Source organism: Aptenodytes patagonicus, chromosome 1 (genome assembly GCF_965638725.1).
Source record: "Aptenodytes patagonicus chromosome 1, bAptPat1.pri.cur, whole genome shotgun sequence".
In the NCBI taxonomy this organism is placed as follows: domain Eukaryota; kingdom Metazoa; phylum Chordata; class Aves; order Sphenisciformes; family Spheniscidae; genus Aptenodytes; species Aptenodytes patagonicus.
Genome location: NC_134949.1, coordinates 82,329,165 through 82,354,295, shown reverse-complemented (window position 1 = coordinate 82,354,295; position 25,131 = coordinate 82,329,165). Strand labels below are relative to the sequence as shown.

The following is a 25,131-nucleotide window of genomic DNA, read 5'->3' as shown; positions in this document are numbered from 1 at the left end:
CTATTTGTATCCAAACTACAGACTTTTAAACATTAAGTGCATTGGTTTCATCTAAGAGATGTAAGTCTGAATAAGCTAATGACACCATAGGGCACTTAGCAGCGTTTGGCATCTTTTCTTCTGTATATCGGATATTATACTTTCACATATGATGTCTGTCATCTTTATAAGAGCAAGCATGATGGTAGGAAGTAAGTATTTTCAGTATCAGTAGGTTTTCATAGCATTTGAGTAACTATTAAGCTAAACAAGTTACTAAATTGACATTTTCAACTCTAAGGACTGGAAAACCTTGAAGACAGGTTATCAGATTAAATTTTGGACATAAGTACACGTGTGCAAACATTTGGACTATTAAACCTCTATGCCTGCTTCTGAGGCTTCATTGTTCTGAGCTGCCATTCCTTGATTGAATCTTCGTGAGCACACACTATTCATTTAGCCATCCCACTTCCTCCTTTTACCCGAGCACCTAAATATTCCAATAAAAAAAGTGAAGAGAGCCTTGTGTGTGCTCTCCACCTAAAACACAGCTGCAGCTGAGAAAATACTCGTCTTTTTCATGTGTGCACTTTAATCACTCCAGCCGACCTCCTTCCCTTCTCCTGCTTCCCCCGCACCGTTATCCATAACGGTACTGGAACATATTGTAAATTCCAGGCTGTATATTTCATTTACACACGCTCCTGTATAAAATGTTGATTTTCTGTGCTAATGTGAGCATTTTTTTATTTGGTCATCAGTGACATTCTTGGGTAAAAGTTGATGGCTTTTCCACAAGAGTTTCTTATTTGGCTGATTTGAATTAGATACGGATGGAAGTTATTTGCGTGCATATACTTTGCATTCACTTTAAGCTTGTTTTTTTAATATTCTTCATAAAATTAATAAAATGGAGTTACACTAAGAATAGCATAAACATGATTATGTATTATTTTATAATTTATTTTTTTGGGGGAAAAGACTGACTTATGCAGTGGCTGGACTTAAGAAAAAGAAAAAAATACAAAGATGAAATTAGTTTAAGGGCTTCCACCTGACTGGGCAAAGAACATTATAGGTGTGTGTTTTGTTTTTTTTTCCTCAGACAACAGGGACAAGCACAGAATAATGGAACGCTGCTACTGACTTTAGCAGAGATATTAGATAGTACAAGCCCAGTTTAAAATCTGTAGTTATATTATATGTCAGTTCTTTACAGTGGATAGGCAGTTACTGCATGTTAAATGCTTTCCCTAGTATTACTGTGGCAATTCAAATTGCCAAGAGTATCCTTTACCACTAACAAAACAGGAGGAGGCTAACATGTGAGTGTGAAGAATCTGGTCTGTGCTGTTGTTTCCTTACTCTCTGCTCTAATTCCTGGGAGATAATTTGAGTTGCAGCGCTGCCTGAAGACCCTCTCCACTGGTACATTTGTCAATACAGTGTGCCTCTGGCTGTGCCTCGGGAGCAGGTTCAGTGCCCCAGACAAAGGGCGGTGCTCTGTGTTTTTCCACACCTGTCTCGTGATCCTTCAATGGGTCGTGGCAAATGTCCTGGCAGTTTATGGCAGCTGTTCTGTTCAAAGGATATGCAGCTTTGCTTTCCCTTTCTTTCCTCATAGGAGTTCAGAGAAGGGTTGCTGAAAAAAATGGAAGGCTGACTCAAAGCTGATTGCTAGATAGAGTAGCCAAGGGTATTTATTAGCTCTATTTTGATCAAGCCTGGTGTGGCTTTTATTTTTTGAGGTAATGGTTTGTTCCTACTTGTTATTTTTGGTTTTGATTTCATTAGAGGAGTTCATCCCTGGCTTTCTGTTGATGCCAAATGGCTTTCCAGGTTTATGAAATCTGCTGAGAATCCTCCATCATGTATTTCATCCTTCACTACTTGCAGGAGAAGGGGAAAAAATACTGCTGGGAGCCTAAATAAAAATGTGTTGTGGGATCCTTGTGAGCATAATCCCATTTTGAAAGCAAGGGTTCTGGAGAATTTCAGAAAGCTGGAGAAAGATCTCAAACTGATATACAGATGGAGGTCAATCATCAGGAGCATATTTGGCATACTATTTAATTTGCAGACTTTTTTTGCAGATTTTTTCCAGTTCATGTTTTGCCCACAACAACTCCTCACCATCTTTTGTTGCCATTTCGGTGAGAAAAGCATTTTTTCTGACTTTTCAGAAAATTGCTGAGTTTTTTTTTCTTTACCAGAAGGTAAATATGAGGCAATAAATTTAAGGTTCTGAAAAGTGTTTATGTGTATAGGAGGAAAAGCAGGCAGGTTAGGGCTTTTTTGAAGGTGAATTTAGTGGGGTGAAGCTTGATCAGCCTTGACAGCCCTGGAAATGGATGTCTTCTATCTTTCATTAGAAGTATACAAAACAACAGTGTAAGTTTCATAATCTTCCTCCTTCTTTTTTTTTTTTTTTTTTTTTTTTTTTCCTGGAGGGACCACCTATAGAGCTGTGATATTTGTCCAGTTTCCATGCTCTTTTGGTCTTTGGCCTGTCTGAGTCTGCCAACAAATGTGTTAATTGCTGTGGTTTTGGTAATGTGGACACCTGTCCAGGACAAAATGAACTGAGATCAGTAATTAATTTCAAATTTATTAAATATGTAGGTTCCTCCTTCTTCCTCCTTCCTGTCAACAATTTATTTTTCCTTTCCATAGACTGTGCAACCTTGTTGACTTCAGCAGCGTTTCCTGGACTTAACCAAGATGGCTTCTTGTTGGTAGCTGAAATAAAATCATAGGTTCTGGAATTTGCCTTGAGAATAAAATACCCTTAGGCCAGATATAGTTTTAATTTCAGCTTTTAAAAGTATCCTCAGAGGATCATCAAGGAGTAACCTAAATCTAAGAAATTTTTGCTTCCTCAGCACCTATCTGCTTGTCTCCTTTCTACGCATTTTTTTACCTAACTGACCCAGTGATTCTAATATGCAGTTTCTGTAGAAATGATTCTTCCACTGCCATCAGTGTTGTCTGTTAGGACTGACATTGAATAAACTGCTACTGAGTGGCAGAAGCATGCCTTTGATGCAGTGGGATGGCACGTTTGGTTTCAATTGAATTGCTATGGATATCTTCCCTTGTCAAAGGGCAAGTTACCAACATTGTCGACAAAATCATATAAGCTATGCTTTCCAATTGTGTTTCTTCCTCTAAGACTGCGAACACATGTATTTCTGAGGTGGATCTGAGCCATTTTAGTCTGCAGATAAGGATGTGGAAGTGTTTGCTTTAGAAATGCTCCTTCAGCTCAAGCTTTGGTACTAGCTTTCTGCCTAATTACAGAAAGAAGTGTTCATGACTTCATGGTCTACTGCAAAGCTTCAGTGCTATTCCTCCAGCAGGTCTATTAGGTCCATATAGACAGTGTTCTGCTTCCTTTGGTGGAAATAAGAGATCTTTAATAAGAGACTTGAAAACAAATGGTACTGAGTGATGATACCAGGAACCTGCTAAAAATATAGACAATTTAATAAGTGAGAGAGCATTTTGCGAGATTCCTGAAATGCAAGAATTGTTTTCCTTTGAAGATTGTTCTTGAATTTTGTTTTGACTATTATGTTTGAATAAATGTTTGCATTTAGATTTCCGACAGAGCACAAACTTAGAAGCATTACTTGTAGAAGCTCTAGATAATACGTTAATTAAAAAAATCAAACTTGTGGAGCTAATTTGCTGTGTATTTTCTTGTGCTTCTTCCTTGAAACTGTGCTGTAGACTTCCTTAGCTTTCTACTAATCCTTGGTTTTAGTCAGGCTGAAGGTGCCATGAAAACAGAGGAAGACTGTACATATTTTCTTGGTTCTCATTCCAGGCAAAACAAGGAGGTAGAAGTGAATACAGAAATGTTAACCTAACTTTGTTAAAAATCAAAATTAATGTGAAGTTTTGCATATTAGTGTAGAGTTTTTCTTATCTGTTTTTCAGCTTTGAAATATTTTGTTCTCTTTTCAACCATTCGAATGTCAGTTTTAAAGACATGTTGGTATTGTTATTCAGTGAAAATTGTGATTTAAGTGTGTTCACTATTTGGGTGCTTTAGAATTCCCCAGGTGCAGATTGCAAGCATGTTTAAGTTAAAATACAAATATTTTCCAAAGCTGTAATTTATGTAGTAGGTGTTTGGTGACTGAGTTACTGGATACAGTTTGGGTTGGAACAAAGCCTAGAAGCTGTATTTTGGTTGTGCTAGCATATTGCAATGGCGGAGGAAAACAAGGAAGGAAGGAACAAAGATCTCAACAAATCTGTCCATGTTATGATCTTTACTAATCTGCTTTCTTTAGAAGTATCTCAAAGTATACTGATCCTTGGTTATGCACGAGTGCTTTACAATATAGTGCTATAGAGGGAAGCAATATTAAAATATAGATCATTCATTTATTTTATATACTGTATATATACTGCTTGCGTCAGTCGCCGAGGCAAGCAGCTCCGGTACTGGCACAATCTGCAGCAGAGCGCTCTAGCGTGGTGCACAGCAGGGGTCCTGAACCAGGGGAACCTCAGGGGGAGCCAAGAGACCTGCCAGGAGCCCGCAGCTCGTGTGACAGTGGCTGATGGGACCTGGGCAGCGCTGAGCCGTGTCTGTCGTGTCATTCCCCCCCCCCCGCCCCGAAAGAAACCCCTAGGGAGCACTAGCGACCAGGGCGGGCAAACAGGGCATGGCGCGGCAGTTTGCATGCAGGAAGGGTGCTGTAGCTCTGCTGGCTCAACTGGGGAGCAATGGTACCCACCTGGCAGAAGACTGTGTCCTCTCTAAACTCTGCACCTGCCACGACTGATGCAGCTTCCCACACAGAGCTCCGATGGGAACATGCTGCCACCCAAGTGTCAGGCTGCAGGGTGTGCCCAATATGCAGACCGGACCCACTTCTTAGGGAAGTCTGCTGCCTCCCTGGAGCCTGGGTTAAAGATGTGAAGAGAAAGCTTCCTTCCCTGGTACAGCCCTCAGATTATTATCCATTATTGATTTTTCATGTAGGCAACGATGAAGTTGCAACGAGAAGTCCAAGGGCTATCAAGAGACACTTCAGGGCCCTGGGACGACTGGTTAAGAGATCAGGAGCACAAGTATTGTTCTCCTCTATCCTTCCAGTTGCAGGGAATGATGAAGGAAGAAACAGGAAGAGCCACCAGATCGATACCTGGCTTTGAGTCTGGTGTCACTGGCAAAATTTTGGGTTTTTTGATCATGGGTCTGTCTACACAACACCAGGCTTGCTGGCAATAGATGGCGTACACCTGTCTCAAAGGGGGAAAACGATCTTTACACAGGAGTTAGCAGGGCTCATCGAAAGAGCTTTAAGCTAGATTTGAAGGGGGAAAGGGATAAAACCAGGCTTGGTAGAGATAAGCCTGGGGGTGGCACGCCAATGTTTGAGGGACGGTGTGCTAGCGAGGTCCTTCAGTCTGCTCCACAATGTGCTGAGTACACTGGAACACATTTGAAAGGTGTGCATACTAATGTGCGCAGCATGAGGAATAAACAGGAGGACCTAGAAGCTTTGGCCCAGTCCCAGAGCTACAACATCATTGGCATAAGCGAAACGTGGTGGGATGAGTTGTGTGACTGGGGTGTCATCATGGACGGTTATAGGATCTTCAGGAGGGATAGGCAGGGCAGGCGAGGTGCGGGGTGGTGATGTATGTAAGGGAGGGGTTGGATTGTATGCCGCTTGCAGTTGGTGATGACACAGTTGAGAGCCTCTGGGTAAGGATGAAGGGGAAAGCAAATAAAGCGGGTGTTGCTGTGGAAGTCTACTATTGACCACCCAGCCAGGATGATGACATCAATGAATTATTCTACAAGAAATTAAGGGATATCTGTAGATCAGCTGCCCTTGTGATTTTAACTTCCCAGACATCGACTGGGAATATCATACAGTGGACACAAACAGGTCAAGGAAATTTCTGAAGCATGTTGAAGATAAGATAAATTCTTGGTGCAGGTAGCTGACTAGGAAATGTGCCCTCCTAGCTTTGTTTTTTGTAAACGGAGAGGGACTTGTGGGCGAAGTGGTGATCGGTGGCTGTCTTGGTCACAGTGAACACAAAGTAGTTGAGTTTCAAAAGTTAGTGATAGGAGAAAAACTGCCAGCAAAACTTCGATCCTAGATATGGGGAGAACAGACTTCGGGCTGCTGAAGGAGCTGGTTAGTAAGGTCCCCTGGGAATCTGCTTTTGAAGGTATTGGGATCCATGAATGCTGGTCACTTTTGAAGAGCCATCTCTTAAGAGCACAGGAGCAGGCAATTCCAAAGTGTCGGAAGTTAAGCAAGTGGGACAGAAGGCTGGCTTGGCTGAGCAGGGATCTTCTAGAACTTAGGTGGAAAAGGAAAGTGTATGGACATTGGAAGCAAGGACAGGCGACACGGGAGGACTACAGAGATGCTGTTTGCCACAGTAGGGAGAAAATTCTTGTGGCCAGAGCTCCATTAGAATTCAAGCTGGCCAACACTGTGAAGGACAACAAAAGAGCTTTTTTAAATATGTTAATAGCAAAAGGAGAATCAGAGATAGCATTGGGCTGTTGCTTGATGAGGTCGGTCACCTCACAAATAGGGATGTAGACAAAGTGGAGACATTTAATGTGGCCTTCACCTCTGTCTTCAACACCGATGATGGGCCCTGGGAACCCCTGAGCCCTGTGTTGGAAGATCGTGACTGGGGGGATGAAAAACTCCCAGCCAACCCTGAACTTGTTCAAGACTTGCTGCTTCAGCTGAATGCGCATAAATCTATGAGGCCTGATGGGATTCATCCCAGAGTACTGAAAGAGCTGGCCGATGTCATCGCAGGACCTCTCTCCATTATTTTTCAATGGTCTTGGGCGTCTGAAGAGGTCTCAGTCGACTGGAAGCCAGCAAATGTTGTTGCAATTTTCAAGAAAGGTAAGAAGGAAGACCCTGGTAACTACAGGCCTGTCAGTCTCACTTCAGTGCCTGGTAAAATTATGGAGAAGGTTATTCTGGGAGTTACCGAAAAACACTTGAGAGACAACGCAGTCATTGGTCATAGCTAGCATGGGTTCACGAGGGGAAAGTCCTGCTTAACCAACTTAATTTCCTTTTATGACAAGGTCACCCATAGTTGACCAAGGGAAGTCAGTAGTTGTGGTGGTTCTGGATTTTAGCAAAGCTTTTGATACTGTCTCTCATAGTATCCTTCTGGATAAGCTGTCCAGCACACAGCTAGACAAGTTCATAATAGGTTGGGTGAGCAATTGGCTGATGGGTCAGGCTCAAAGGGTTATAGTAAATGGGGGTTACATCAGGCTGGCGGCCAGTCACCAGTGGGAGTTCCCCAGGGCTCAGTTTTAGGGCCAGTGCTCTTTAATGTTTTTATAAATGATCTGGACGCAGGAATCGAATGTACATTAAGTAAGTTTGCCAATGATACTAAACTAGGAGGAGCTGTGGACTCCTTTGAGGGGAGAGGGTCCTTACAGAGAGATCTGGATAGACTAGAGAGCTGGGCGATCACCAACTGTATGAAATTTAACAAGAGCTAGTGCTGGATTCTCCACCTGGGACAGGGCAATCCTGGTTATACATACAAATTGGGGTACAAGAGGCTGGAGAGCAGCCCCGCAGAAAGAGATCTGGGGGTTTGGGTTGATGGCAAGTTGAATATGAGTCAACAGTGTGCCCTGGCAGCCAAAAGGGCCAACTGTGTCCTGGGGTATATCAACCATCAGCATAGCTAGCCAGTTGAGGGAGGTGATTGTCCCACTCTACACTGCACTGGTGCGGCCCCACCTCGAGCAGTTTAGGTTGCCTCAATATAAGAAGGACATCAGACTATTACAATGTGTCCAGAGGAGGGTGACCAAGATGGTGAAAGGCCTCGAGGGCAAGACTTACGAGGAGCGGCTGAGGTAATTTGGTTTCTTCAGCTTGGAGAAGAGAAGGCTGAGGGGTGACCTCATTGCAGTCTACAGTATCCTCAAGAGGGGCAGTGGAACAGGAGGTGCTGATCTCTCTCTGGTGAGCAGCGATAGGACACGAGGAAATGGAACGAAGCTGCATCAGGGGAAGTTGAGATTGGACATGAGGAAAAGGTTCTTCACTGAGAGGGTGGTCGGTCACTGGAACGGGCTCCCCAGGGAGCACCAAGCCTGACAGACTTCAAGGAGCATCTGGACAATGCTCTTAGTCATATGGTTTAGTTTTAGGTAGTCCTGTGAGGAGCAGGGAGTTGGACTTGATGATCCTTATGTGTCCCTTCCAACTTGAGATGTTCTATGATTCTGTGATTCTATTTTGAACATACAAAAGTTGACATTACACTTTCTGGTTTTATATTTATAAATTCTGTTTCATGATCTAGAAATGTTTCATATACTTGTTAGTTTTAGGAATGATATGCTTGTAGCCTCCCTCCATTCCTTATTCTTAAAAATTTTAAGAAAAGAAGAATATTGTGTTTTTCCTTAAGATATACTGATGGAATGGAGCTTAAATCATCCTTTTATTCATGCAGATCACATTCATGAACAGATTATATCTCCCTTTTACGTACTGGCTGGCATATGCATAAAAAGTGAACAGATTGGCACAATCCTTTTTATTGCATCTTTCATCTCAACAAGCTTATTTGTATTAGTCATAGGAATAAATTAGATGTGCAAACTGTAGTTTGTCTTTTAATGAAAAAAACTGATATTTTGTCCTTTTAATTCTGATAGGAAATAATTCTGGTTGTGTTTTTTGGTGCTGAATATGTGGTCCGATTGTGGTCTGCAGGCTGCAGGAGTAAGTATGTTGGTTTCCAGGGAAGAATACGGTTTGCCAGAAAGCCAATATCAGTTATCGGTAAGATTTAAACTTTTTTTCCTTAACTTTGCTATTATCATCCGTTTTAAAGTAAAGATGTCAACTACTGCAGAGACCATAATGCATATTGCTCAAATATGAGCTATGTCTATTACTCAAGCATTTATCTGCTTTGTGAACCTGTGCAATTATTTCTTCTTTTGGATTGCTAGAACTGAACATTTAAAATATGGCTGTGAGACACAGGCAGACATCAGCTTAAAGGCAAAATTGTAAAGTGAAGAAATCTTTACTAAATCTACTTAGGTAATTGGAGAAAATTGACAAGATTTTGAACACAAAATCCTTCTTTAGGTCTGCTGTAGAAAGCAAACACAAAGGTGAGTATAAATTGGAAAACATGGAAATATGCAAAGTATAACTCAGGAAATATTCCCCTGGGTAGTACTAAAGCAGTTTTAGATGTTTGAAGGACTATTGTGGGTAGCATCTCTGGAGTAGGAGAGAGTTTAGGGGGAGAGGTGACTAACAGAACCTGTGGAACAGTGAGGGATTAATAAAAGGTGACGTTCGGACAAAATTATAGTAGACCATAAAATCAGTGTTTCTGTTTTAAGCCTGTGATTTTTATATAGACTCCAGTAGAGCTGTGAATTTTACGTTACTCGAACATCAACTCATTGAGTTTTAAATAGAGCAAAGTGGGAGAGGTGAAAAGGGGAGAGAATGAGCTGATAGTTCCTTAACCATCTGTGACTTTATGAAACTTAGTACAAAAACTCAGGAAACAACATATTCTATTATACGTCTAGATGCGGGTAGTGAATAATGTGACGAGATACTGTACACTGATCTAGTTTCATGATCTAACCATGAAGCCTATAGGTAACTTTTTTCCTCCTAATCATGTTCTTGACTTCTCTTTCAATTAATAAATGCTTCTTAGGTAGGTATATTAGACAGGTATATTAGAGTACACAGGTGCAGGATAAAATGTGGCAGTCCCATTAAACTGTGATTTCAACTTGATAGTGGTATTGTGCATCTACCACAGTAAAAATTGTTTGTATAGCCCTTGGAGAAGATACAGTGGTTTTTGTTAAGAAAAGTTAAGAATAACTACAGCTGGTTGTGCATTCAAAGGTATCAGTACTGTTTTTACATTTAAAATTCCCTTAATAATACAATACATTTAAAGTCAAGATTTGTTTTTACATATCAAATGCAGATGGAACTGTGTCTATACTAATGTAAATAGCTAAACTTGGGAAATACATTTGCTGTGAATGATCTCATTCATGTCAATGACTCATCATTTTCAAATCAACAAGAATAAAATACAAACATTAGAAAAATTAAAGGATTAGAACAGAATGTAAAAAATATGGTATTCATTTTACTTTTGCATTAATATGAAAGTCTTTATTTTAAAATCAGAAAATATCATTGAAATGTCTTTGATATCGGAGAGATTTCTTCTATGGATTTTTCTCCACACTAAAATTTGGATTAATTCTTAGAAGTTCAACTTGGGTAGCAATTTTGAACTTCTTTAATTTCTCCCATTCTCTTTCCTTTTTTTTTCCTCTCTAATTGTAAATAAAAATTATTTTGGTGCTTATTACCAGAAAGAGATTTAGTAGTCAAGCCTAGTTGTTACTTTCTTTTATAAACTTGTTTAATACTATTGCATTCTGTGCTGCATAGAATAGTATGTTAACATGCAACTTCTATAAGTGGGGAAGGAAAATGTTAAGCTAGGACACACTATTTCTTGAATGGTCTTTTAAAATTTTATCTAAAATGGAAAATGATGCAATTTCTCTACCTTGTAAATCAGAACTTTTTATTTCTTAGGTAGATTTTCTAAAGTTAGCCTAATTTTTCTCTTCTTTGCAGACGCATTATAGGTGATTACATGTAAGTGAGAAAAGAAATTCTATAATTAAAGAACCTGTCAGGAGACATAGATTGAATTCATTCCCAGCATAGCAAGAATCCCTAGAAAAATCACTTTGTCTCTCCATGCTTCTTCATTCCCTAGTTCACAAAATGAGCATGTTTAAAGAGTGTGCAGTGTTCATGTACTATGGCAGCAGCAGTAATAGTGATACCTTTCCTAAATATTGATTTAACACTTCCATTACTTACTGTTTCAGTAGGGTTAGTTTAGGAGCTAAATGCTTCTGAAAATCCCAGCCTAATTAGGGTTTTATGAAAGGCAGGTACCAAGCACAGGCAAAAGCAAGAGAATGTCCTTTCACAACCTCTTTTATCCTTTTGTTGTTGTTGCAGAAAATGTCACAAAGAACCAATTTATGAATTAACTTTTGTTTCTCCTGGTTTTGACAGTATGCAGTTTGAAAGACATAAGGGGGACATAAGTTATTGGTGTAAAGACCTGAGTCCGCATATGTGTGTCCATCTCATATTGTCCTTAAGTAAAGGACAATAGAACTTTATTTATGAGCACCTTTAATTGGTTATGTATACAGCTCTGAAAAAGCATCAGCACCTGGTATGTAAAGCTCCAGTTACCTTGTATAAACCTAATTTATGAAGTGCCGATAGAACACAAAAGTTCAGCAAAAAAGCATGTGATGTAAATCAAATTCAAATATGTGCATATAATCTGTTTAATTTAAGTCCTTATGGATGTCATGTTCTCTCCAGACTACTAAGAACACACCTGCAAGCTGAGGGCTATTTACATTCTGTAAAATACTATGGCAACTAAAAATTAAAATACAAATGCAAATATTTTTAAATTTAAAACAGTAAAAAGGATTAATTGCTCTTAGTCAAAAAGCTGAGAATTGCATACTAGAAAGTGAACTTGTGAGAACATTAGAAACAAGTCAGCAATTTGCTCAAAAAAAGCAGTACTCAGGTAAGCTGCATTATAGGTGTTGCTATGTGCTGTGCTGAAGTTTATGCATAACTAATATTTCACTGACAAGCTGAATTTTTAGATAAAAATGGCAGCTGTTTGGAATTTCTCAAGGATTCAGAACATAAGAGTAAGCCACGGGAACAGTGGACTAGCAGTGGACGAGGTTTTTCAAAGCTGTGTACTACACATGCTAAATTGCAGGGAATATGACTTCCATAGGTCTGTCGTCTACATATGTAGTGCACGTATTATATAGAAGATGCTATGTCATTTTTGTCTCTGTATACCTCATGTGTATGTACAGACATGTTTGCAAACGTGTAAGTCGGTAGAATGTTTGAGAAGGATATCCACATATTGCTGTTTATAAATTACTGGAATTCAATTTTTAAAATTACCGAGGCTTCCTGACACTTTCTTTTTTAAAAACTAACATAAATACTAATGTAATGCTAATCTAAATACTAATGCTTGTTAGAGTTGAAAAAGTTATTTAAACAAATGTTGGCTCTTTATCCTGATATTTTCCATGCCAAGTGTCTGCTTCAGTTTGAGTCTTGTGGAGACATTTCATGCAAAACATTTAAGCTGTTCCTGAAAAAGGCAATTCTGGCGATTTCTTGTGGAGAAGCACTAGCGCATCCACACTTTAAAGCAGATACTTGAAGCTTAATGAGAAAATAGCTTTTTGATTGTCACTGAAAATCAACTCGAAGCTGACTAACAAGCCTCTGAAAAATTGGTAGCTTGCTTATGCTTAAAACGCCCTGCTAGAGAATGCTCTTATATTCTTCAAAGATTCAGTCTGCACTGAGCTTCACAGTTCAAATTTCAGGTTTCTCTGAGCAGCAGTGCTGGGGCTTGAAGTGGAAAATCTGTTGGTTTTGTTCTTATAGTGGTGCTCTTCCTGAAACTGCCCAGGGCACATGGAAAGGGAAAATACCAGGCTTGAATGCTGAGTTGAAGTGACGTGGTAGGAGGAATGGACTGGGACATACAGGCTCAGTGAAATGACAGAATGATGGATGCTGATGTAAGAAGGCTGAATTAAAAGACTGACAAGCAAGCAGGAGGTTGAAGGGAAAAACGTAGGGACTGAAAATACGTGGGATTGAAAGGTGGCAGTGTAAGGGCAGAAGGATATGCTGAAGACCTAGAGTGTGAAATAGGACTGTTTGAACCAGTAAACTAGGATTAGTATGAGAAGCCTGAAGATTGGAAACTGTCATGAAAACTAGGAGCAGGGAAGAAGCAGAGATAGAAGAACAGGTTTTTTGGGGAAAAAATGAAATAGCTCTACCATGTAGAACACACTTTCAGAAAACTGGAAGGTACAAATGAAAAATCTATGTTGCTGTCACTACCCGATTGTAACTAATTTCGTGTTAGTCTTTTCCTCCTTCAGTGCTGGTCATCGGATGGATATGTATATGTCTGATAACTTAGTAAGGACATCGGGTACATCATTTGCTTAATGGCAAAGATCTTTATTATGATGTGATGGGAAGAAAACTCTCCCTAAATTCTGAGTGTTTACAAATGTATGTTCACGCACATACATGATAAAGGAACAACATAAAAAATGTGGAAGGTCAGGTACTCAAAAGTTAAGATTATCCCAAAGTGGAAGCTCTTTCTGTAGCCTTAACTTATCCCTCTCTATATTTATTTTCAATTTCATAAATGTACAATTATTGTAGTACAGTCGTTAAACTGATTGAGTGCTATCCCTTGGGGAGGAATCCTGCTTTTACAGCAAAAATCAGACTGATACTGGATATTAATCCAAGTCAGAGAGTGAAGGATACTGTTGGTTGTAGAACTGCTGCAGTATTTGTTGCAGCAACTACATGGTTGTGAATGAGGCAGCAGTATGTTTAAAGGAGAGGGGAAAAAAGTTACCCTTGTTGAAGGCAACTGTTGTTGCCTCTGAAGTTGGATTCTATCCTGCATCTTGCCTAGGCATCGCACGGAAACTCTGTGGCAGTCATTTAAATCAGTTTTCACAAGTGTGCCTCATTTTCTGGATGTCCAAATGAAGACTTTGAAGTCAGGTTACAGAGGTTCTGAGCTCTCACAGCTGCAAGTGAAGTCAGCAGGCACTGGTTTTTTTTAAGTGCTATATAACGTTAAGTGCTCTGAAGAATAAAGTACTGCCTGTTTAAAACTGGCAAGGAAAATTAGCAAAACTTTTCCTCATTCTGTCTACATTTGCTACCCATTTATAATACTATCCTTTATTTTCTGGTTAGAATTTGAAAGTGAAGCATTTAGATGCTCTAACAAGGATTACCACAGAAATGCCCATGAGGAAATTAGAAAAACGTCTTCTCAGAATGATGTTAGATATTCTAATGTTAGATATAATGTTCAATAATTAAAAGCAATAGACCTGTTCACTGAACTAGGATAAGAGAAAATAAGGGATGCTGGCACTGTGAACACAATCCATCATTTGCATTGTATAATGCTGGAACTGTGTAAACTGTGGAGTTGTGGAAAAAAAATGGAACTCTGGAAACAATTATTTTTTCATACAATTAAAGACTGTATCACAAAGTAAACCAACAACTCTGATTCTTTTTAGGCAACCTTTGTTCTGACAGTTCCCTAAACGTTGAAAGCTTGGCTTTACAGCTTTGATACAATTTTTAAACTAAGTATATGTATGTGTATATGTGTATGATACTTGACTTTATGCATTTCATTATTGATCGAAGCAAACGCTTACTTTTCCTCTTAAATCAAGAGCCTTGAGCCAAAATGTGGATTCATTTCTAGGGTGTACACATGCCTTTGCCTTTGTTGTTTTTGTGGCAAGCTGCCTGATCTGTCAGAATCTTTAAAATTTCCATTATTAAATTCATCATGGAAGAAACTGTATACTGAAACAAGTCATTGTTTTTCTCATGTGAAACAATTACATTAACTTACTGCCCACCAAATTTCTGCTAACTTAATTTCTTTTTTTAAAGTGCTTTCCTCAGTCTGTATTTGTTCTGTGTTTCAGTGCTGAGAGCTAACATTCAATACATTCTTTCTTTTTTTTTTAACAGATCTAATTGTGGTAGTAGCCTCAATTATTGTTCTGAGCATAGGATCGAATGGACAGGTGTTTGCCACCTCTGCAATAAGGTATGTTCTTCTAGTGACTGTAGCTCTTCACAACCGCAGAGCTATATTAGATGTATATCTAATTTCCCAATTTCCAAATTAGATGTATATGTAATTTTCCTAATATAGGAAAAGTTATTATATTGAAATACTGGACAGTGGAGGACTGTGTGTTACTGTGCTTGGTCACTGGTTGGGAAATGAGTGCAGAAACAAGGCATATGAAGAATGGTGGGAATGCTGAAGCCAAGAGGAGAAAACTAAAGAAACGTTATGTCCTATAAAAGACATCAAACAGCTCTCTTTCTGAGACAAGAGAGTATTACAGAACATCAGTTTGTTGAAGAAGTAATCCCGTCAGCACTTAACTTGGTACTTTTTGAGTACGAGTAATTACTTTGTTTAAAGAGTAATTATGCTTTGGTGGATTTGTTTGGCACAAGTAACTCATACCATACATGAATCAGAAACATTTGATGTCTACAGTGTTTGTTCAGCTTGCATCAAGTACTGCAAGCTTGTTTTGGGAAGTAAAGTCGGTAAATAGAAGAAAGGAATGATATCAGAGTAGGTGTACTTCCCACTCCTTCTAACTTAACTTGCAAGATGTGCTGCATGTTCTGTTACAAGCAGCTGATTTCCAGTGCAGTGTAACCACTGGGAAGTGAGAATGTACAGCACTGTCTAAACTGTCTAGCTGTGTAGACAAACACTGGAGGGAACTAGATGTATAAAGTATTTTTAAGGTAACTATTACCATAGAACATTAATCCTTACATGATGATAAAGACTCACACAGGCAGCATGAATGTGATTTATCAGCGCATATAGGAGAAGAGGAGGGTGAATGTGAAAATTCCAAAGATTTTGTTTAATTTAACTAGAAGTGTAGGAAGGACTGTAATGAAAAGGCTTGCTGTGTGTTTATATGTGGACCCAGGTGGCTTTGGGCTCAGTGCAGCCTTTCCCAGATGTTAAATTATACAGTCACTGTCCTACAACTCAGAATGCTTTCTGCCAGAGAAGCTTAACCCACGTTTCTGCAGTGTTGTTATTGCCCCATTGAAAAACCATCTGGGTTAGGCAAGTCTTAGTCCCATCAGGTTTCCTCAGAAGTGTGATGTGAGTGGCTGTTTTTGAATTAAGAACGAATGAATCTCATATCCTTGCCTTTGCTTTTGTTGCTTTTAAGGTATACTCTTATGGTCCTCTTTGGACTTCCCTAAAATCCCAGGAATCCCAGAAAGCATGGGTGCATGCATGTTAGGTTGTTTTCTTGTAGAGTGAAGTTGCAAGCTCCAGACACACCAGGTATGACAGGTTGACGTTTTGATCCCTGCAGCAACCAGTGAGACTGAAACCTAGTAGCACTGCAGAGTTCACAGCAGAGCCCTATAGCCTTCTGTCCTTACTGATTTAAGTTCACCAAATTGATAAAAATGTTCTTCTTTCCAACCAATTTCTTTTCTCTTTTCAGAGGAAATGGGTTGTACATGTTCAGAGGCTGTGTATCTGGAGTTTCTTGTTCACTATCTTGTTTTTTAAATCTTTATTTGTAAAATTGCCAGCTTATAACATGCATGTCAGCACTTGGCAGTAACGTAGCCGTAACCATCTCAGATACAGCAGAGACAGGAAAATCAAGAACTGCCATTAGGTCAAGGCATCAAGAGGTGTGTCTAATAATTGTACAGGGGAGCTACATGTAGATCTCTCCCCTCCTGACATGAGCAACCAATGAGCTATTACATTACGTAAGTCTATTGGTGCTCACCTATTTGGTAGTCTTGTAATTCTTCTTGGACTCATGTTTTAATTAACAGGTTTCAAGTGCATATTTTAAAGTTTCCAGCTAATTAAAATTATTATTCCAATGGCATATCAAAGAACTAACAAATCATGGTGTTCATATAGGCAGTCACTGATATGTGATTTGATATTATTGGATTATTGCGTGCTTTCCAAAAAAATGACAAGCATTTGATCATTTGACTGTCAACTGTGAAAGCTCAGAAAACCTGCTTTCTGAATAAAGGAAAAGTTGGGTCTTTCAGAAGACAGTATGCCTTTCCAGTCTGAGTAACTCCAGTGACTGAAGGATGGCACCATGCTGAGTTTCCTGCCTGTTGGTGTAACCCAGAAAAATGCAGCCACAGTGGAATTGAAGTAAGAAGATTGAATTAAAAAACAAAAACAACAATAACAAAATTTTAAGGATAGCTAGAAAGAGCTAAAAATACTTTTAGTGAAAAATTTTCGGATAGATGAATTCAACATTCATCCTTTCCTGCTCTTCACTGTTTTGTTTCAGTGATAAGACAGTAAGATGAGTGTAGGCAAAGTTCATTGTCGAAAGGGTGACTAGAATGAAATATTTCCATTGAATAAAATTCTGCTGCAGAACCATATGGATAATTATTTTTCTTTAGTTGAAAATATTTATGATTTCGTTATTGTTCTAAAATCACATAGGACTCTATCTATTTCCAATCAGATGATTTCTATAACTTACACAAAAAGGACTTCAGTAATACCACGTTTGATTCACATTCTACTTTTGGCAAATAGAGAAAACAGTTTGCTCTTGCTATTTATGTTGGCAAAGCTTGAAGCACTGGTTTTGCTTGGAAAGGAAGCATTTGAGAATCATAATCAGGTAAAATATGCAAGTTTGCTCTGAGTTTGAAAGCATCTATTTTAGACTTTTTTCATTGTTTTTCTTTTAACTAGTTGTTGTCCTAGTCAGTATTTCTGAATATATTTGAATATAATGAAATGTGATCTAAACATACTGTCTACTGAGATGCCTCAAGTCTAAGATGCAACCCTAGCCAGGAGCAATGGTATCACAGTTCTCTAATATGGCAGTATGTTAGTGAACATAGTCAACTATGTATAGATAGAGCAGTATTGTTCTCAATCATTAGTTTTATTTACTGTCCTATTTTTCTTACAGGGGGATCCGATTTCTCCAGATACTTCGCATGCTTCATGTAGATCGACAGGGTGGCACCTGGAGACTATTAGGATCAGTTGTTTTCATACATCGTCAGGTACTAGCTCTTTAAAGATGCCCATCATTTTGTTTTCTTTAGTATATTCTTTTCATGGACTTCAAATCGTAGTCTTGTTTAAATGAACAGTTACTGTTGCAAGAGAAAAAATACTTTGAAAGTCCATCATGTGTTTCTTTCTACTTTTAAAATGGGAACACTATTCTTTACTTCAGGTCAGTGGCTAACAGGGTATCAGCATCAGTATTTTTTTGGAAATTAACTGTTGTACTCTTTGATGTTATCCTTCAATATAATTTATTAAATGCAGTTACGTGGGCTGCCTTTCATATTGCAAATACTGTCCACTGTCTTCACAGAAGATGTGTTCCTAGCTTTTTTTTCCTTTTCCTAGGAAAAACAAATCGTAGTGGAAAAGCCTTGATAGAACAAGTCAATTATTTAAATCATCCTATTTTCTCTGCCTGAATAAGGAGTTTTCTAATCCATTCTATAAATAAAAACACTATGTTATGATAATATGCAAGAAAAGTTACTTTTTCAAGGGTGTAGTCAGAGGTGAACATGGCTGTAAATAGTTATATGTCTGTTAAAGCTTTGAAACAGTTATTCTGTATAAAAGTTCATTAAGCAGGAAAAGCTTAAATGTTTTAGTGGAGGCTTTTAAAAATTTCTAGCTGAAGGCTTCTTTCTGGGGCTTCATGGAATCTCTTGATGAAAAGCTGACTTAGCTTTATGAACATAATAATAAACTTTTATCATTAGCCTTTAAATCTTGCATATAATACCATACTGTGGAGGGCTAATACTGTGCTATGAATCTTTACATCAGACTTGTAAGGGTGGTTCTTTAACCTGCTCTTTATGAGTGTAGATTTGTTCTCCAGATATTGACAAATAGTTATAGATTTCCACACAGACATTGTTTCATTTGCTATTTAGAAAACTTGTTCTGGGACAGAGAATGGGAGGTACTTAATTCAAAAGATTAATTTAATATTAAAAGTTACTTTTCTTCTCGTTATTTTTTCTTTTTCCCCCAGTACTGTAGGAAATTTTATGTAACGATGGCTGTGCAGCATCGATGCACACCAAAGTGCTCTAGTATAAAGCCTATTTTCATCCTGTACAACAGGATGACTTTTAATGCTTCAAGTCTGTGTGGTCTTCATTTATTATGGTCACATTGCCTGGATATCTAGCTAGGGAGGAGCTGATATCCAAATACACTTTCTCAACATTTGCTAACCTTACTGACAGAGGTGTTTGAGAGAATTTTTTCCTGTGGGTGTTCAGAGTTTTAGTCAAGAATCTGGAAATACTGTCTCCAAAATATAACACTTAAGTCTTAAATGTCACAAACATAAATAAGTTCAATGATTTAAAATGAAAAAAAATACCCTTGGAGAAGTGAATTTATGAATAAACGCACCTGAAGTTCTGCTAATCCAAAGAAGTGATTATGATGATATATAAAACTCCACAGATCTGTAGTACTTGTCAAAGCAGATCACCCACTAACACATTAATAAAAAAAAAAATCAAACACACATTTCTGTATTGACATTGGACAAGTGTAGCTGAAACCCTAGCATGGTACCCAACGGAAGGGAAAATGGAACCTTTATTCCTGTCCAGTCTCTTAAAGAAATTTTTGTTTAAAAAAAACAAACAAACAAAACAAAAACACCTCAGCTGCTTTTTCTTTACAGGCAGAGTACAAGGTCCTCATTTATTTGTTGAGTTTGGTACTCTTTCAGAAAAAATGGGACCCTAAACCCTTAAACAATGTGAGAAAATAAATTCACATCTTTGTGACCTGTGAAAATAACAAGCACTTGGACCTCTGTGGGCCCAGAAGAGCTTACTAAAGTTGTCACCAATGATTTCCATGTGTTTTGGAATTTTACATATAGCTGTATTAGGTCACTCAGGCCCGATTTGGCTAGGATGCTCTTCTATTTTCAGCAGGTTGAGCTTATACAAGCATTTCTTGCCAAAAGCAACAAAACATGAGTCAGTATCACACGTGGTGATGGAAAGACATGGAAAAATCATGCAGCTTACTGAAAAACTGAGTTAGCCAATCCAGCTCCAGCTTGTAAGCCTCTCAATTAGTTGTACTTATTCCTCACCTTGCTTTGTGAGGTCTTCTACTGCTTTGAGGAGGGAGTTACTGATGAGTTGCGGATTTGGGCTTTTCTTGTATTTTTCCTAAGTGTTGAATTTTATATTAGAATAATAGAATGGTTTGGATTGGAAGGGACCTCTAAAGGTCATCTAGTCCAACCCCCCTGCCATGGGCAGGGACATCTTTCACTAGGTCAGGTTGCTCAGAGCCCCGTCCAACCTGACCTTCAATGTTTCCAGGGATGGGGCATCTACCACCTCTCTGGGCAACCTGTTCCAGTGCTTCACCACCCTCAGCGTAAAAAATTTCTTTCTTATATCTAGTCTAAATCTACCCTCTTTCAGTTTAAAACCATTCCCCCTTGTCCTGTCACAACAGGCCCTGCTAAGAAGTTTGCCGCCATCTTTTTTATAAGCCCCCTTTAAGTACTGATAGGCTGCAATAAGGTCTCCCCAAAGCCTTCTCCTCTCCAGGCTGAACAACCCCAACTCTCTCAGCCTTTCTTCACAGGAGAGGTGTTCCATCCCCCTGATCGTTTTCGTGGTCCTTCTCTGGACCCGCTCCAACAGGTCCGTGTCTTTCTTATGCTGAGGGCTCCAGAGCTGGACGCAGTACTCCAGGTGGGGTCTCACCAGAGCAGAGTGGAGGGGCAGAATCACCTCCCGCGACCTGCTGGCCACGCTGCTTTTGATGCAGCCCAGGATACGATTGGCCTTCTGGGCTGCGAGCACACATTGCTGGCTCATGTCCAGCTTTTCATCCGCCAGTACCCCCAAGTCCTTCTCGGCAGGGCTGCTCTCAATCCCTTCATCCCCCAGCCTGTATTGATGCTGGGGGTTGCCCCAACCCAGGTGCAGGACCTTGCACTTGGCCTTGTTAAACCTCATGAGGTTCACACAGGCCCACTTCTCCAGCTTGTCCAGGTCCCTCTGGATGGCATCTCGTCCCTCAGGTGTGTCAAGCGCACCACTCAGCTTGTGTGGTCCTTATTGTAACTGAAAATATAAATCTGTCTAAGTTAAAAAAATGTGTTGACTCAAGTCTTTCAATATTCAAATTTACCTTTGTGCATATTTGTTTTTTGTTCTTGCTGTTTCCTTTGCATATATGTATCTGAAAGTCCTCGCTGAAAACAGTCATTTGTATTAGGCAGCACTCTTCATTCTTAAGCTCTTATCTATTTAAAAAAATCATGTAAATGTGAAGCTTTAAGGCCTGATTTCTGCAAAATGCTCTTTGCTTTGAGATCATGTATGAATTCATACTATATGACATTGGTAGACACCAATCCATATTTCTTGAAGCATGTATTATTATAAAATCTTGTGCGTTCTCTTGTGCGCTTCCTCTTAAATGCAGTATGTATTAGATTGCTGCCATTGTTCTTAATAATTAAATATAGGCACGTAGTATTTTGTCTCTCTATACATATGTAACATGGAGTGACATTTAGAATAAGTCTAAGGCAATTACATTTTCATCCAGGTTTTACTTAAAAATTTGAGTTCAGTCTTTAAATGAACAGGACTGGAGCTGAGAGGTGCCAATGGTGAAATAAGCTGTGTAGTTCTGTTGATATTTCAGCCACTTTGAAAGGATCTCATAAGACTACGCATAGCACTTCTGAAAAGCATATTTTTCTGTCCGCTTCTCGAAAGGCCAACACTTAACACAGAAGTATTCCGATTATCATCCACTCTCTAACTCTGTCCTCCGAGACAAAATTAAAAGAAAGCAGTGATGGCTATTCCTCGATAACATGTAAAATCTATTAATATCTGAGATGTAAGCAGCATGCCAAGTGTAACTAAAAGATTTCTGTTGATGTGGAAGGAAGTCACAAATCTACTAGAGAAGAAAGCGGAGTGTTTTCTTTGTAAGCAACAAGAATTAGTTTTCATTTCTGTTGTAGTTTTCTATGGATCACTGAACTTACTTACAGTCTCAGGTGTTAAACAGTTTTGTCTTGCATTGAAAAAATATTGTGTAGGCAAACCAAAAAGTTGTGAAAAATTAGAGAAATGCAAATAGTAAAGTAGAAATGTAAACACAAGGAACTTTTCAGAGCAATGAAGTCATATCTACAATACATAGTGTGCCATTATCATTAGAGAAAAAGATGAGAAAAGAATGGTGACCAGCACAGAAATCTGAACTACTGAAAACCCAAGTTTTATTTCCTCTTTCAGCTGCTTTGTTTAGCAAAGAGGCCTGCAAGAAGTTAATGCTTAGATTAAAAGACTTGCCCATGGCCAAAACTGAATACTATCAAAATTCATTATTTAGGTCATTATTAAATGATTAGAGAAAAAACACCTACTTCACTTTGTGCCAAGATTGCTTAAAAACTTGCTGAACCTAGATTTTAATTAGTGCTATAGCAGAAGGAAGAGTATATCTAGTTCTTGCTGCTGAATGCAGTTACTAGCTACCAGGGCTACATGTTCCCAGAAAGCTCTTATAAGGAAATGAAAAGAAAGAAATAAAAAAAATCTGAAGGAAGTTTGATGATAAAACCTGAACCTTCCCTCAAAATGGTTTAAGAAATGTGGGTAGAGTGTTACAGATGATCTGTGAAAACCTGACATAGTTTATAAGTAGAGGCAATCCTTCTCAGACAGGTATTAATTTTAAATTTATCTTATGGGAATATTTTAATTCCCATATTGGTTTGGATCCAAGGAAAGAAAAATAACTCTGTCAAGAATTTAAGGAAGATGCCAATGAAGATGTAGTACTACAATGTTTCATAATAAAGATGGCTAAATATGTGCAAAGAAAATAAAGGAATAATATATGTTAACTATTGAAGCATTGTAAACTTTGAGTACTTAAAATAAGCTGTTTTCCCTCATAACTAGGTATTGGATTTTCCTGAGGGGTAGGTGAATATCTGATTTGATTATGATGTAGCACTGCTTTTATAAGCTTTACACATTTTTGCATCTGTGACATCACACTTTTTGGCTTGTTTAAATGCACAAGCACGTTTTTCCTGAAGACTGTAACAATCCTGTATGTAAAACATACGAGTTCTGATAAAACCTTCCTATCCAAAAATCTATAGAGAAACTGGTACATTCACAAGCACTGTATCATGCCCTAGCAAAAGTCCCTTCTAATAAACTGGCCTAGCCTCAAACAGTCTTTGTTTTTCAGGGCTGAAGTAGAGGTTACACCTACCTAACGTATTTTATCTTAAGATTTTATTTTATCGTAACATGAAACTGTTAAGGCATCAATATTCAGTCTTAAGCAATCTAAATATCAGATACACAAGTTCATTGCTTAGATATGGTCATAATCACAAGACATGGTTGTTATTTCTTAACTGTTATTTTAGCGTACTGTTCATAAAGTGCATTTCTAAAGCTGTTTTACTATTTTTAAAATGTATTCACACTTGGTATTTTGAGTGGACATTTAAACGGAATGATTCCTATTCACAAGACATAAAACAGGAGAGATGTCTCACCCTATATTTAGCTGTCCAAATGATCTTGTATAAATGATGGCTTCTTGAATTCTTTAGTCTGATAAGAATAGAAAACAAGTCACTGAACTACCTGTTTTACTGGAAGCAAATTTCATACCTGAATGTAACATTAATTTTTCTACTGTGATGCAAAAAAACCCCAAATACTTACAGTGTTTTACAATGACAGAATATATATGATGTAAACTTTATGCGCTTCTTTGCTTTCTCTTTTAATAGGAACTCATAACCACGTTATACATTGGATTCTTGGGATTAATTTTTTCATCCTATTTTGTTTATCTTGCTGAGAAGGATGCAGTTAATGAGGATGGAAAGACAGGTTTCTCCAGCTATGCTGATGCCCTTTGGTGGGGTGTGGTAAGTCTTTACCAACAAAACGCGTGTGCAAACCTAGTGCGCAAGATTTTCTGTTGAAGTTGTGATCTTTTTAAAAAATCTGGCATTTCTTTCTTTGCAGAACGTATCTCTGTAGGGAAGCTCAACAACCTTCTGAAAAGGATACAAGAAAAAATATAATAAATACAATTAAATTATTTTAGTAATACACTTTATTGTGAAAGCATGATAGCAAGTCCTTAGCAAAGGACATGGAATGTTTACAGATACAAGAAGTCCACATTGAAATCCGCATTTCAAAAAGAGTATAAATACCCTCCACAACCTATACCACTTCTTTTAAACTCTACTTAGTTATCTGCAAAAGGTGTATAACTTTAAAAGTATATTCTATTTTTGAAAGTTGGGTTAATGACTCTATTTTTTCGGATCTTTTTGTCTAAAGCTCACCCTCTCAATAATAATGCAGACCTTGATGCAGGTTACAAGTTCCTGGGTTTTTTTAATAATTCCATGATGCAGTGTAAAGGTAAATAGCTCCATCAAAAGCAACTGGCAAAGCTTCACAGATTCATCAATTACTTCAGATATCAATCATCAGTCAGGGTCAGTGCAAATCTTTGGTGAAATAAAGAAAAAAATATCATTAAGGGGGAACTGGCATTTTGAGAGCATTGTGGTAATTATTGTGTGCATGCCCAGAATCAGTTGAAAAGAAATAGATAGCTATGAACAGAATAAGAGACCAGATTGTTTCTACACTCCCTTCATATATATGGCTCTTCTCATTATGTTTCTCACTGTTTTCCTTCCTTATTAGCTGTTGCATGATCCATCTCTTTTCTTGTGGTCCCTTTTCCCCACTAGAGATCCTCATATATTTTATGAGTTGGCTGTCTCGTTATAACAAACCCAAGGATCCATCGCATCAGTGTTAGTGACAGAGAAAAATGAGAGGACTAGAACAGATGCAGAGCCACCAACTTCCAGAGAGAGAAGGATATATTTCAAGAGTGATTTGAAAAACAATAAACTGGATTTGTTGTTAGATGATAGACTTGAAAAATGCCACTATAGTTATTGGGCCATAAACCAATTGTTTACCTGCATCCAAATAAACTGGTGAGAAAGTCTGGGAAGACAGACAAAAAGTTCCTAATAGATATATGTTTCTAATCCTTAACATGGATGCTGTGTAAGCCTCTACCTCAAGAAATACAGATTATATTACATGTAGCCCGAGTTGCTACTTTTTAAATGGTTCAGTATAAAAATCTTTTAGACATTAAATTCCTGACATTAGGTTGTCAGGTATTCCTTTCATTTGCAGAGTATCACCTATGGCTGTGCAAAACAGTACAAACCAAGAA

The 25,131-nt window shown here is 38.4% G+C and overlaps 1 protein-coding gene across 1 annotated transcript in view; it reads left to right on the top strand.

Annotated features, from left to right (window-relative positions):
* LOC143155806 (potassium voltage-gated channel subfamily KQT member 1-like) overlaps nucleotides 1-25,131 on the top strand; it is a 531,395-nt gene that overhangs the window by 43,899 nt on the left and 462,365 nt on the right. Inside the window, exons 3-6 of the mRNA XM_076328783.1 lie at nucleotides 8,687-8,813; nucleotides 14,724-14,802; nucleotides 17,738-17,834; nucleotides 23,642-23,782. Of these exons, the coding sequence (XP_076184898.1) occupies nucleotides 8,687-8,813; nucleotides 14,724-14,802; nucleotides 17,738-17,834; nucleotides 23,642-23,782 (444 nt within the window). The remainder of the gene's footprint in view (nucleotides 1-8,686; nucleotides 8,814-14,723; nucleotides 14,803-17,737; nucleotides 17,835-23,641; nucleotides 23,783-25,131) is intronic.